At 52.7% G+C, this 13,980-nt stretch overlaps 2 protein-coding genes across 5 annotated transcripts; one reads left to right on the forward strand and one right to left on the reverse strand.

The window, feature by feature from the left end:
* Positions 1 to 375: 375 nt before the first annotated feature.
* Ppp2r5b (protein phosphatase 2 regulatory subunit B'beta) lies at positions 376 to 11,218 on the forward strand. 4 transcript variants are annotated; one of them, XM_055610464.1, is made up of 14 exons: positions 376 to 457; positions 4,198 to 4,653; positions 5,316 to 5,512; positions 6,233 to 6,334; positions 6,482 to 6,574; positions 6,706 to 6,836; positions 7,811 to 7,870; positions 7,958 to 8,066; positions 8,397 to 8,450; positions 8,516 to 8,566; positions 8,677 to 8,796; positions 9,661 to 9,788; positions 9,959 to 10,060; positions 10,434 to 11,218. In XM_055610464.1, exons 2-14 carry the CDS (start codon positions 4,455 to 4,457, stop codon positions 10,579 to 10,581), a joined length of 1,494 nt encoding a protein of 497 aa, XP_055466439.1. In that variant the 5' UTR covers positions 376 to 457; positions 4,198 to 4,454; the 3' UTR covers positions 10,582 to 11,218. The 4 variants fall into 4 exon arrangements, with proteins under 4 accessions (XP_055466439.1, XP_055466437.1, XP_055466438.1 ...); XM_055610462.1 differs by lacking the exon at positions 376 to 457 and adding an exon at positions 3,448 to 3,837; XM_055610463.1 differs by lacking the exon at positions 376 to 457 and adding an exon at positions 3,448 to 3,837 and having other exon boundaries at positions 4,201 to 4,653.
* A 35-nt stretch (positions 11,219 to 11,253) lies between these two features.
* Positions 11,254 to 13,049, reverse strand: Gpha2 (glycoprotein hormone subunit alpha 2). The gene is made up of 4 exons (XM_055610467.1): positions 12,360 to 13,049; positions 11,920 to 12,019; positions 11,612 to 11,796; positions 11,254 to 11,509 (listed from the first exon to the last, which is right to left on the reverse strand). The coding sequence occupies exons 2-4, from the start codon at positions 12,017 to 12,019 to the stop codon at positions 11,408 to 11,410; spliced, it is 387 nt and encodes a 128-aa protein (XP_055466442.1). The 5' UTR covers positions 12,360 to 13,049; the 3' UTR covers positions 11,254 to 11,407.
* Positions 13,050 to 13,980: the final 931 nt, after the last annotated feature.

A 13,980-nucleotide genomic window follows, 5' to 3' on the forward strand; every position in this document is an offset into this window, starting at 1 on the left:
CAGTTAACGACATGAAAAAAAGTTTCTCAAAAACCACTTCAGCTGGTTGAGGTGGCACATGCCTGCAATAACAGCACTCAGGGAGGCAGAGGCAGGAGGATCTCTATGAGTTCAAGGCCAGCCTGATCTACAAAGCAAGTCCAGAACAGCCAAGGCAGCATTGAGAAACCCTGTCTCGAAAAAAAAAAAAATCAAAATTTACTTCAGTGCCCATGCTAGTGGACACAACAAGTTCACGTGTTAAATGTTGTCTAGGGTTGCTCTCCTGATACAGTGGCAGATCTCAGGAACTGAGAGTGAGACAGAAGCCTACAGAGCCTAAAATATTTATTCTCTATCATTTTCAGAATAAGTTCCGTAGAGCTGTCCATCAACCGTTTTCTATAATGAGAAACATGAAGGACACGATGGATAACTGTGATTCTGTTATAGCTTTAGCTCGAAGGACTGTGGTGTGGTAAGCTCTGTCCCAAAAAAGGGTTGTGGGAGATGAGGGGTGGGCTGCAAATATAGCTCAGTTGGTACAGGGCATGAAGCCTTCCCTGGGCCCTGTCCCCACCACTGCACAATCTAGGTGTGGTGGCACACCCCTGTAATCAGAGTTTGGGAGATGGAGGCAAAAGAATAAAAAACTCAAGGCCGTCCTCCACTACACAGCCATCTCCAAGCTGGTCTGGGCTACGAGAGATCTTTCTTTCTTTTCTATTCTTTATCTTTCTTCTGGTTTCTCGAGACATGGTTTCTCTGTGTATGGCCCCGGCTGCCCAGGAACTTGCCTTGTAGACCAGGCTGGACTCAAACTCACAGAGATCCACCTGTCTTTGCCTCCAGAGTACTGGGATTAAATGTGTATGCTAGCATGCCTGGCTTTTCTTTCTTTTTTCTTTTTCTTTTCTCTCTCTCTCTCCCTTTTTAATGTTTGTTTGTTTGTTTGTTTTTTTCAGACAAGGTTTCTCTGTATAGCCTTGACTGTCCTGGACTGGCTTTGTAGGCCAGGCTGGTCTCAACTCACAGAGATCTGCCTGCCTCTGCCTCACACCCATCACCACAGAGAGAGCCCTTCTTAAAAACAAACAAACAAATTGCCTAGAAGCAAGCGTAAGTTAAAATCCTGGCCTGGGGCAGAGACCTGGCTTCCTCTCAATTCTTGGCAACCTGGGCAAATTATTAATCTCTGAGCTTCAGGACCAGGTCTCACATTTTGGGCTGGTCTCAAACTATAGTCAAGGCTGGACTTGAACTCCTAATCCTCTGGGCTGGAATGTCAGGCATTCTCCAACAGGTGCAGCATGATAATCTGTTTAATTTTACTTATTTGTTGCTGTTTGGTTTTCGTTTGTATGTCCTTGTATATTACTAAATATTCCCACTAAGCTGTATCCTCTGATTTGCCTTTTTTATGTTCACATTCTCCACCTTTATCTCACTCAATTTAATTGAGTTTCAATTGGAAACTCAATTTAAATTCTGCTTCTGGGGCTGGAGAGATAGCTCACTGGTTAAGGCCACTGGCTGTTCTTCCAAAGGTCCTGAGTTCAATTCCCAGCAACCACATGGTGGCTCATAACCATCTATAGTAAGATCTGGTATGCAGGCAGAATGGTGTATAAATAATAAATATTTAAAAAATTCTACTTCTGAGGCAAGGATGTAGCTCAGCAGTAGAGCTCTTGCTTAACATGTGTGAAACTCCATGTCCTACTCCCTGCCTTGTGTAGGCCCCTGCCTTGTATAGTCAGTGGCCTGAAGACCACAGCACAGAGGCTCTGTGAAGGGTGCTCTATAAAGCTGGTACCTGGTCCTGCTTTGGATGACAGACTGTCATGGGCAAGGCATTCCTCCTGTCTTGACTTCTGGGTCGTAGTCTGGCAGTAGAAGGCTCTGTTGGTCTGGCTTCCCCTGCCTGTTATCAGGGAGTAAGGGGAGGAAAGTCCTGTCTGAGCCCTGGAGGTAGTAGTTTAGAGGTTACTGTTCTGTCAAGACCTGGTCTTTCTGAGTAAAGGGAGTGCTGTCTCTGGCTACCCCCACTGATGCAGTGCTGGATTCTAGGCCAGCTCAACAGTGGTCCTTGATACAGGCCTCTGCTGTTTGTTGCTCTACAGGTGGGCACTTCCCTGAGTAACGGGCTTCTTCTGCAGTACTGAGTGATCCAGGGTCCAAAGCTGGGTGGGGCTGAAAGCTAGCCCAGTTATTCCTTCCCCCCATACCCCCCACCTCATTGTCTAGGCTCATTGATCTCTCCTGCTGTTCAGCATGGACCAGTTTTACACCCAAGCAAAACCTTGGGGTAAAGATCTCAATCGGCTGAGTACGATGGTGCATGCCTGTTGTGCCAGCACTCCAGGAGGCAGAGGCAGGAGGATCTCTATGAGTTAGAGGTCAGCCTGGTATACAGACCGAGTCCAGGGGGCGGTTAGCACGGCCGCTGCTCTTCCTATGGGCCCGGGTTAGAGTCCCAGTGCCCGACAGCGGCTCACTACTATAGTCTATAGTGAGATCCGGCGCCCTCTGCCGGCAGGCATGCGCACGCGCAGTCAGAGCTCTGCACACGTGATAAATACATGACTAGATAGATAAACAAATACATAAACAGAGTCCAGAACAGCCAAGGCTACCCAGAGAAACCCTGTCTCGAAAAAACAAAAAACCTCACAGTCATTGTAGGGAATAGAGTGTTGGGAGTCCAGGTACTATGAAGGGAGCCCAGCACTGCAGGCTGGGAACTTTTGGCCAGAATGCCAAACTCCTGGAATATGGCTGAGCCTTGGATATTCAGTAAGAGGATTTTGGTCAAGAACTCTCCACTCTCCAGGGCACATCTAGGGGCCAGAGAAGGTGAAAGATCCAGTTACCCTAGGGTCGGGGCAGCTCTAATGTAGCAGCTTCTGCCTTCAATTGCTTTGCCATCCCAGGGCTGGCCCTTTAAAGTACAGACCATGATGTCACCATAGACAGTCAGTGACGGGAGGGGCACTGCAGGCCCGGAGAATGGACTACATTTCCCAGGAGCCTCTAGTGAACCACACCCCTCCCAGCAGGCGCTAACGCAAAGCAGACTATTAACCACTCCAACGCCGGATTCAAGGGGTTTTGGAAGTGTCCCCCCCTCATTCTGAGCTGAGTATGAGGCTCCTGTGGGGGTAGACTGAGGCACAGATGTCCCAGACAAAATTGTGGGCGTGGTTCATCATGTTAGGCCTCTGTCCTGCCACTCCTGGCATTAGCAGGTCCCAACTCCGGCATCCTCCTATTTCCTTACAGTGTCATTTCCAGAATCCGAGAGTTCAGCTCGGAGCTGGGGTCCGTCCCACTTCCCTTGCAGGTTTTAAAAGCCTCAGTTAGTCCCGGGAGTGCGGAGTCTCTCTCTCCGAGGTTACCCGTAAGGTCCGGTCTCTCCCTTTAAGCAGGGTGGGGACTACATTTCCCAGCGGCCACAAGGCCTCCCTGACGCAGCCCCCCTAGTGGAGAGGAGGTGCAGGCCAGAAAGGGGGGGGAGGTGACTTGATGTCATCCTGAGCAGCTGGGCGGCGGGTGCCGGTGCGCAGCGAGCCGGGGTTCCCGCTGCGCTGCACCGCGCGGATCTGAGTCCCAAGATAGCTGCCCAGGGGTCGTGTGCTGCCAGAACCCAGACCGGAGCCCGCCCAGCGCCCGGCCCCTTCTGGGGCTGAGCTGGGGGCATGCTCCAGCACCCCCAGTGCCCGGGAGCGAACCCAGGAGCGCCGCCGCCCAGCCCCAGCGCCCCGAGCGGCGGGACCGCTGCTAAGGACCCTTGAACTGCTGCCCCCTCCTCCGAGGCAACCTATAGGGGTCGGTGACCAAAGTCTGGGTTTCTGAGAAGTGAGTGTGTACCCCAATACCACCATAAGGTTTGGAGACCAGGAAGGAGCGGGATGTGGAGAGGGATGCTAGGGTCTGAAAGAGGGTGCATGAGAACAGGACCCTTATTTATGTGAGTGCATTAGTGGAGCAGGAAAGTCCCACAGCTGAAGAGCAGGGATGCTACTGAGTCCCCATCCTGAGTAGAAGCCCTAGGCCGTATTTGGGGAGGGGCTACATTAGAGCTTGGGTCTGGAAGAAGGGAGGGACATGATTTCACCCTTGTTTTAGCCAGGGGATGCGGGAAAAGTGAGAGAGTAGCTGCAGCACCAACCTGCTCTCCCTGTCTCTCCTGCTGACCTTTCTAACCTGACTCCTCAGAAGAGCCAGCGTGGGAACCCTGACTGGACTCTTCTGGACCCCCAGGAAAGACTTGCGCCATTGCCTTTCTACCTTGCCTGCCCCCCCAGGACTGGGCAGTTGCCAGAGGCCCTGGGGGGGTCAGGACTGTGGTTGTGCCCACCCCCCAGCATGCTGGTCAGGATGGATCCCAGTTAATGTGTGTGGCCTCATTCAGCTTACTCCAGACCCACAAGGAGCCCCCCGGGCTCTGAAAGGTTGACGTGTGTCCACTGGCCATGGAGACAAAATTGCCCCCTGCGAGTACCCCCACAAGCCCCTCCTCCCCAGGGCTGTCTCCAGTGCCACCACCAGACAAGGTGGATGGCTTCTCCCGCCGGTCCCTCCGCAGAGCCAGGCCCCGGCGCTCACACAGCTCTTCTCAGTTCCGCTATCAGAGCAACCAGCAAGAGCTCACTCCACTGCCCCTGCTCAAAGGTGAGCTGTTGCCGCCAGGGTACACGAGGCCAGGAAGAAGCACGGTGGGGGAGGACCAGGGAGAAGCAGCTGCCAGGTAGTTTGTATACCCTTTTAGGTTAGGGACTCCATTGGAACTGACCCCCCAGTCTCCAGTCCTTTGCTGACGCATGGCCTGACTGGCCTGTCATCTCTGGAGGTGGGGCATCTGGAAATGGTGCCAGGGGCAGACAAGGGCCAAGGGTGGGGCACACAGCCTAGGTTTCAGGAGGCTACTATCAGCCCAACCAGCTGCCTAGCTCCTGGGGCAGGTGCTTGGCATGATTCCCTATGATCACCACATACCCCTAACCTCACTCCTGCCCTGCTTTCTACTGCTCATGATCCATGTGCAGAGGGAGGTAGTGGCTGCTGGGGAAAGCCGGTGTGTATGTGTGTGTGTGTGTGTGTGTGTGTGTGTGCGCTTGCATATCCAGAGTTTGTGATCTTGCTTTAAAGTCATGGGGTCTCTGATCCTGAATTAGAGGACCACCTTCCTAGACCCAGACTCCCAGGAGTGAAGAATGGGACTCATATTTTTTGCTAGTTGAAGCTTCCTGGAAAGTCAGCCTGAGGGAGGAGATCCACTCCTGTCCAGAGCCCTGGCAGCCATGGTCCAGGCTGTCTCTCTGTCCCTACCCCAGATGTGCCAGCCTCTGAGTTGCATGACTTGCTGAGCCGGAAACTGGCCCAATGTGGGGTGATGTTTGACTTCTTGGACTGTGTGGCCGACCTCAAGGGAAAGGAGGTGAAGCGTGCAGCCCTCAATGAGCTGGTGGAATGTGTGGGGAGCACCCGGGGTGTTCTCATCGAGCCTGTCTACCCAGACATCATCCGCATGGTAAGCACTGTGCCCAGCCTCAGCGGACAGGGATTCTACCAGCCTACCTCTAGGACCCCTGTGGGAAGAATTAATGTAGACTGCAGCGTGGCCTCAGATGCTTTCATCTTCACTGAGCCCCACTGCTGCCCGTCACCCACTCAGGATTTCCTCTCCCTATTGTCCCCACACCTGTGTGAGCTGGGCCTCGGGTATCTGTCCTCCAAGCCACTTGTCTTCCATGGCCTGACTCAGGCATGGGCTATTCTATGAAACCGTCTCTCAAAGTCCGACCAGAAACTCTTTGGCCCTGAATGCCTGGGGACTTCACTGCTTTCAATCTTACCATCACCACTGAATCATATCCACCTAGGGATGTGTCAAGACACCCTTTGGTCTCCAGCTCCTATCTTAGGGCTTGCATGAACTTAGGTGTTTAGGTGAAGATTGTCCAGAGGAGTGAGTTGCTTGCTGGGTAGGTCAGTCCAGGAGAAATGGATGAGAAAAATGGCTGGTGGTAAAACTCAGTGCAAGGCCTTAGGCTCAAGCCTTATGGACTCCGTGTACTTAAAAAGTGATTGTCCTGGTGTTGCATGCCTCTAGTCCTAGCTACTTAGGAGGCTGTGTCAGGAGGGTCACAAGGTCACTGCCTGCCTCGGATAGAGAGATCTTTGAGAGTTCATTCCCAAGACTTCTGCTTTCATGGTCTCATCTTTAAAGAACTCTCCCTTTCCCCTCTAGATATCAGTAAATATCTTCAGGACCCTGCCACCGAGTGAGAACCCTGAATTTGACCCTGAAGAGGATGAGCCCAACCTTGAGCCTTCGTGGCCACATCTACAGGTGTGATGGGCGTGGGAGCAGGGTCTGCATTTCAGAGTAGATTGGAGGGCTGGGGAAGAGCCTGGCTGTTGAAATGAGAGCCGCAGGGTAAGGGAAGTGGGCCAGGCTGTAACTAAACTCACCTTTTGGTCTGTCTCTCGTCCCCAGCTGGTATATGAGTTTTTCCTACGTTTCTTGGAGAGTCCAGATTTCCAGCCCTCTGTGGCCAAGAGATACGTGGATCAAAAGTTTGTCCTGATGGTGACTTGGGGAGCCCAGGCTGGGTGGGACCATACAGCAGGCACAGGCTACCTGAAGGACTTGGGGATAGGATAGGAAAAAACAGGGGTTGACATCTGGCCTTACCTTACCCCAACCCTGGGTTCCTACAGCTCCTGGAGCTATTTGACAGCGAGGACCCCCGGGAACGTGAGTACCTCAAGACCATCTTGCATCGGGTATATGGCAAGTTCCTGGGTCTCCGAGCCTACATCCGCAAACAGTGCAACCACATCTTCCTCCGGTGCGTGCCTGCTCCCTGCCCAGCAGAGACCTGGGAGGGAGGCAGAGAAGGAGGGAGGAAGGGATCTGCTGGATGTTTATCAGGTTCTGTCTCTGTGTGAAGTCAGCAGAGAATGAGATTCATTTCCATTTTACAGATTAGAAAAGAGAGACCAAGTGACAACGATACGGGAAAAGAGGCCAATTAAGTAGAGGGAGGAGGGCAGCTCAGTGGAACATAGGCTCTAGATTGTCTGATCCTTATCAGCCTGGCCTGTAATGACCCCCAAGTAGTTCTTTCTACAAACAAGTACTGAGCACCATACCCATTGGACACAGGGAGCCTGTGACCTTGTGGTTGAGACCATGGTTGTGTATCTGAATTTGGTCTCAGTGTTTGGGTAAATTTAGGCAAGTCCTTGAAGTGGGCAAAGTACCTGTGCCAGATGAAGCCAGATGGGCCTCCAAAGCACCTGGCGCAGCTCCTGGCCTGAGGTGGGGCCTCTGAAATATTAGCTGTTGGCCCATGCTCTCCGGGAGCTCATAGTCCAGCAGCCCCCACTCATTAACTCTGAGGCAGCAGCCTCTAGCTGCAGTCTCACCTTCATCTCTAATGGCTTCCATAGCCCCGCCTCCCAGGGGGATTTGGAGAATTACAGTGCAGGGTGGAGGTGTTTCTCGTTTGGATTGACTACATGAAAGTTGTAGGTCTTAGGCTGGGTGCTTCCTGGCTGGCTGGGCATCAGGTAGTGAGTGCTAGGGACCTGAAGAAATGAGCTAGGGCTGTCTCATGGAAGAGAGGCTGAGCTGGGGCACAGTGTCAGAGATGGCTGGGCTGGGAAATACATTTTGCAGGTGTATGTGGACTCAGAGGGAGCTGGTTTGGGGCACCAGGAAGGGAACACTCCTGTGGGTTGGGGAAAGTTGGACAACTACGTGGGGTGGCTGGCCCTGTCCCAGTGTTCCCACCCTCCAGATTCCTCTCTTCTTCTGCAGGTTCATCTATGAGCTGGAGCACTTCAATGGTGTGGCTGAGCTGTTGGAGATCTTAGGAAGGTGATTCTGAGCTGGAGCTGGGCTTTCTGGTGGGGGAGGTTGGGGGCCTGATTGACTGAACTCTGCTTCTTTCTGTCCACTCCAAAGCATCATCAATGGCTTTGCGCTGCCCCTGAAGACTGAGCACAAGCAGTTCCTGGTTCGAGTCCTGATCCCCTTGCACTCTGTCAAGTCACTATCTGTTTTTCATGCCCAGGTGAGCCCCAGGCCTGGCCCTGCAGCAGCAGCTGCTGCTGACACTCAGGGCTGCCTGTGGGGCCAGGAAGTCAGATTGACTCTCACTGGATCCTATCTTATTCCTGAGACTCTACTAATTCAGTCCTCTCTAGTGAGAGCTGACCTCAGACACCAGCTCTGTGCCTCTCAAGCACTGAGAGCTTTTAAGTCCAAAGCAGCAGTAAGTGCTCAGTAAACAAGAGTGTGAAGGCAGTAATGAGCGGATGCCTGGCACGCTGTCCTGGGCAGCTAGTTCTTGGCGCCTGGCCCTTCGTGACCTTGGCTCCTTCTTTCCACCCTGGTCCTGCAGCTGGCATACTGTGTGGTGCAGTTCCTGGAGAAGGATGCCACCTTGACAGAGCATGTGAGTACCTTGGAGGGAAGGTGGGCCCCTCACTGTGCCGGTCTGACTCCTCTTCCACCCTATAGGTGATCCGGGGGCTTCTCAAATACTGGCCTAAAACCTGCACCCAGAAGGAGGTATGAAGGGCTCTCATACCCTTGGCAGTGGGTGGGAGGGCTTGGCTTCCAGAAGTCGAGCAGGTGTGTGCTTTAGGGGACTGTGAGCTGCTGCCCTGCCCCCTCCCCAGGTGATGTTCCTGGGGGAGATGGAAGAGATTCTTGATGTCATCGAGCCCTCCCAATTTGTGAAGATCCAGGAGCCCCTCTTCAAGCAGGTGGCTCGCTGTGTCTCCAGTCCCCATTTCCAGGTATGTGACAAAGGCAGGTGGGGTCAGGACACTTCCCAGGGGTGTCCTGGGAAGGTTTCTCAGTTGCCTAAAATAGCCCCCTCAGATTCTCTTCCAGCCCTCGGCCTGATAATAGGGAGATGTGGGCTTTAGGGTCAGGAGACCTAGGGTCAGATCTCAGCTCTGTATTCTACTGGCTGAGAGGCCTTGGGAAAAAAATCACTGATCTGAGTCTAAGTGGGTTTTCTTGACTATAAAATGGGTCAGCAATAGTCTCTTCATAAAGTAATGACTGGAACAAGGGCTCAGAGTTGTAAACACATCAAGGAAACTGGGCCAGAGTGGGCTGCAGAACTGTTAGCCGTTTTTTTGTTTTTTGTTTTTTTTTTCTTTTCTTGGTAACATTAGACTTCATTGGTCCCACTTTCTGGCCAGAAGGCTCAGTTCCCTGTGCTAGTCTATACTCACTCTCATTCTTGAGAACCAAAACCTGGTGGAAGTTAGTTCTTCCTCACGATGGCTTTGGTATTTCACTTTTAAAATACCTTGAAGGTCAGGAACTTATTTCATTCTGACAACAGATGGTAGAGATGGGTATTCTTAGCCCCATTCACACAGCAAGGAGCTGAAGCTGAGAAGCTCACTGCTTCACCAAGGCCACACACATGCAGTGGGCTCTGGAGGAGTCAGGACTGCCCCTGTTGATTGTAAAGCCAGTGTTCTTTCCTCTCCTCCATTTGCTTTCTCCAGTGCAACAAATAGGCCCTCAAGATGGGGTGTGCAGATCACGGGAATCTGCACACCCCATTTTGGGGAAGGGTGAAAAGCAGACCTGGTGCACCCAAAAGCCACTACGAGGCCTTCTGTACTCCCTCACCCGCCCAGGTTGCAGAGCGGGCTCTGTATTTCTGGAACAATGAGTACATCCTGAGCCTCATTGAGGACAACTGCCACACTGTGCTGCCTGCGGTATTTGGGACCCTCTACCAAGTGTCCAAGGAGCACTGGAATCAGTGAGTGCCCAAGCTTTGTCCAACTCTTGAAGACAGACACAGCTAGTCCAGTTCCTGGAGCAAATGTCAGGATGTCAAGGGAGTTAAAAGAGCAGGGAAATGGGCAGTGTTCAGGGACAAGTTGAATGGTATTTCATTAATGTCCTCACACCTCTCCTTGATTATGCCAGAACCATCGTATCCCTGATCTACAATGTGCTCAAGACTTTCATGGAGATGAATGGAAAGCTGTTTGATGAGCTTACAGCCTCCTACAAGCTGGAGAAACAGCAGTGAGTACTGAGTAGGAGGCTAGCCACTGGGGAGGGACAGAGCAGTAAGGAGTCAGACCCTCAGGCTCCAGGGAGTGAGAAGGACTCATCCTGGGGTGGCCAGCCTCACCCTTTGTTTCCAGCAGTGGATTGGAGCTGTCCTGCGCGGGTGCAGCTGCCCACTGCATCCCCAGCCATTATATTCACCCCCACTGACTGCTAGCATTCCCCTGTACCAATGTCTCAGTCAAGCAGCTCACAGCCCAGTGCTTCTTCTCCTTTCTCTCCTCACCTCTCTTCTAAGCTGAGGGTTCCTAGTCACTTTACATGGGGTGATAGCGAGGGCGGTTAGACTGCTGGCAGCCGGAAGAGCTGCCTTACCGTCTTTCCCCAGGGAGCAGCAGAAGGCCCAGGAGCGTCAGGAGCTATGGCGAGGCTTGGAGGAGCTACGGCTACGCCGGCTACAGGGGACCCAAGGGGCCAAGGAAGCCCCTGTCCTGCAGCCTACACCCCAGGTGGCTGCCAGTGGGGGTCAAAGCTAGACAAATCTAGAAAGGGAGATGTTAACCCAGAGCTATCAGCCCCTCCATCCCTTCTGCCCAGGGGCCCAGTGAGGCCCATGCCTCCCTGTGGCCTTGCCAGAATGGCTCTAGGACTCCCTGTCAGCCCCATGGAACAGCTATCATGGGGGGAAAGGGCACACAAGGCAAGGGTGGTAGTCTTGGCAGCAGAACTCGGGCCTTTGTGGCATTCTGGCAAGACTAGACTAGGGCAAGTATGTGACTGGGAAGCTGCCATCAGGGATCCTCCCCTGCCCTACACAGCTGGGCTCCAGGCTGCAGCTGGACTCTTACCCCTGCTCCTGGCCTGGAGCATGGACACACAGCGCCTGGTTTGGTCTGCCTCAGCCTGGCCAGGGCCTTCTTCATCCTCACAATGGGGCACAGTCTATTTATTTTGCCCAGCTTACCCTCAACAAGACACTGTCCAGGGACATCCTTCTCTCCTCTCCTTTGCCCTGTACTTCCTTTTCCCCTTTTTATTTATTGGGCAGGGGGAGGGGTGAGGGCACAGGCAAGAAGAGATTCACGTTGTCCTGGGGTGAGGGGGGGGTCACAGTAATCATGGTCTGCCCCCTTTACCTGGCTGGGGGCAGATTTAATAAAGAGTGAAACTCAAGCGTTGCTTGCTTTACTGAGGACAAGAGTGAGGGAAAGCATGGCAATGAGACTGCTCAGAAGGCCAGGTAGAAGGAGGTGGAGCCCCTTCTTCACAGACTCCAGAGAGGGTCAGAGCTGAAGTAGAATCCTCATTTGAGAGCTCCCATATCTTATCAGTGGCAGCACTGGAGCCTGAGCCCTTCAAGGACTAGTAGCGGGAGAGACGGCACATATCACACTGGCAGGCCCTGGCAGTGAAGATCTCAAGCTCCCCACGCTGGTCCCCCACGCAGTGCAGCCACACCCTCACCTGTTGGAGGAGGGACCCGAGTTTGTTCCCATTCCTTCCCCCCTGGGTCCCTTCCCTCCCTTCACCCCTCCCTCATGTCCCCATCAGGTTCAGGCCCCTCACCTTTTTCAGACTGCTGATGGTGCAGCACTGAGAGACAGAGGTGATGTTGTGCCGATAGCCACTAGCCACCAGCACAGAGTACCGAGAAGGGAAGGCACTAGACTCACAGTGTCCTACACACGCCTGTGCCACATGGGAGCCCTGGCAGGTGCCATGGCGGTCACTTCGCACTGTCACGTTGAAGGCTGGGAAAGAGACAAGAATGCAGCCTGTGAAGGCTGCTGGCTGGGCTTACCTGTGCTTCCGGTCAGCTCAGTGGGAAACCTCTGCTCTCGCTCTTAGTCCACTCTCCTACTGAAGTTACTCACGGTGCAAGTGACAGCCTGGGATGGCTGGCTCCTGATCCTGGCCTTCAGTGACGGCCAGGCCCAGCAGGCAGAGGAACAGGACTCGTGGTGCCATGGGCATCTGAAAAGGAGTGGGTGGGAGGGGGAGGTCTTTGAAGATGTGCCCCTCCACCAGCAAGCCAGGCTACTTGGTCTTCTTGCTTGGTGAGGTGTGCCTGGGTGGTGCTGTCTATGCTCTCTGCCTTGAGCAGGAATGTGTGGGTTATTTGTCTCCCTGCCTGGGTTACTCTGGATGGAACTTTTGTGGTGTTCTTCTGAGCAGACTTTCCCTTGGAATGTCCCTCACATCTGGGGCACAAACCTCTTCCCCCTATCCATGTGCCACTATGGCTGGCAAGGCCCTGGCCCACCACCCTCCTGCCCTCCCCAGCTCCACCTGCTCTCCTGTTTCAGCAGCTTACCAGTCTGCAGGAACAGAGGGCTGTAGACTCCTAGTGCCTCCTGCTGGTTTCCAAACTGGTGCTGGCTCTCAAGGCTTTTAAGTGTGGTGGTTCAGAGCCACGCCTTCCTAGATATCAGTTTTCAGGCCCCTCCTAGCCTGAAGCCTGCCGCATAGTCCCACCTGGAGAGCAGATCTGAGATTTCTTGAAGGCTGTCTAGCAGAGAATACTGGAAGGGAGTGAGGCAAGCCCCAGAGTGCTCCTGTGTGACACATGTACAGCCGGGTTCTTTTCACACTCTGTGAGCTTCCCTGATCAGCCACTCTGTCTAAAAACTACTGCCCTTGCTGCTGTTGCTTATCTGCCTTTTAGTAATTGCAAAGGAATGGGATTGAAAAATGACTTTTCTCTTAAAAGATGATCTCATGCATCCTAGAGGCAACCTTGAACTTCTGATCCTCCTGCTTCTACCTCCCAAGTTCTAAAATCACAGGCAAGAGCCACCATATCCAGTTTCTGCTCTTTTGGGGTCAAGTCGAGGGCCTTGTGCATGCTAGGGAGACACTCCACCAACGCAGATACATCCCAGCCCAAGAACAAGAGCCTCTTGTTCAAGGGGCACCCCACTAATGAGGACACCTAAGCTGTGCTTGATGGTAGACTAGGAGTAGGTCTATTTAGGTCTTCCAGGTCCTGGGAATGCTTTCTCATCATGTGGCCAGCTGCAGAGAAGAATTCTTAGCTAGAAAGTCTCCCTGATTCCTGGAATAACAGGGATCAGTCTCCATCTAAGCAGAACTGGACTACAACCTCAGTAAATCTGTGAGTCCAGTTCTGGCTAGAGAGGAAAGATTACCCACTAAAAGTCATGTTCAGATATCCTATTATGTATCTGTGGTGCTAAATGACACCTGGAACAAGAATGTGACATGTTGAGGGCTGTGGATGTGGTTCAGTGGTAGTAGCAGCTTAAGGTTCTGGGTTCACCCATTTTTAGTACCATTAAAAACAAACAAACAAATCGGTAACAAAAACCTTAGTCAATGTTAGCTGGAAGTTGGAGAAGGGCCCAGAGCAGAAGGTCTATGGTGACAACAGGCAGCACCTTAGACCGTGATCACTACAAGAGTAGGGTAGTTCACAGCTACCAGAGCTCAAGGGTTCCTTGACGCTCTTCAAATCCTGCCTCCTGTTTTCCAATGAGAAAAAAGTGCCACCAAGGTCTTTTGGTTAGATGATTCCAGTCAATATGGGCACTTAGATCTCCACGCTTTGGAGCTGTGCCCTTCAGCAGCAGCTGTCAGTCAAGTCATGCTTGGGATTGTAGGACAAAAGTAGTAAACAGGATTTGGGAGAAACTGGTAGTGCCCACGTCGCTAACACGCCCATCCCTACACCCTTGCTTGCCTTTGGTGTCTCCTTGCTCAGGTCTCAGGCCCTTGGTTGCCTGGCCCTCCCAGAGCACCATATTTCTTCCTTTTCCCTGTCAAAGGGAGAGGCTTGCAGCCAAGCAAAGGGACTCAGAGGGACTTCAGCATTCCAGACTCAGGCTTCCCATAAGGAATCCTCTGGCATGTGACAGGCAAATGGTTATTTAAAGACCTGAGGTAGTCCATTCTAATATTGGAGTTCACTGAAAATT

The sequence above is a fragment of the Psammomys obesus genome, unplaced genomic scaffold, assembly GCF_907164565.1.
Source record: "Psammomys obesus unplaced genomic scaffold, mPsaObe1.curated_primary_1811, whole genome shotgun sequence".
NCBI lineage: Eukaryota > Metazoa > Chordata > Mammalia > Rodentia > Muridae > Psammomys > Psammomys obesus.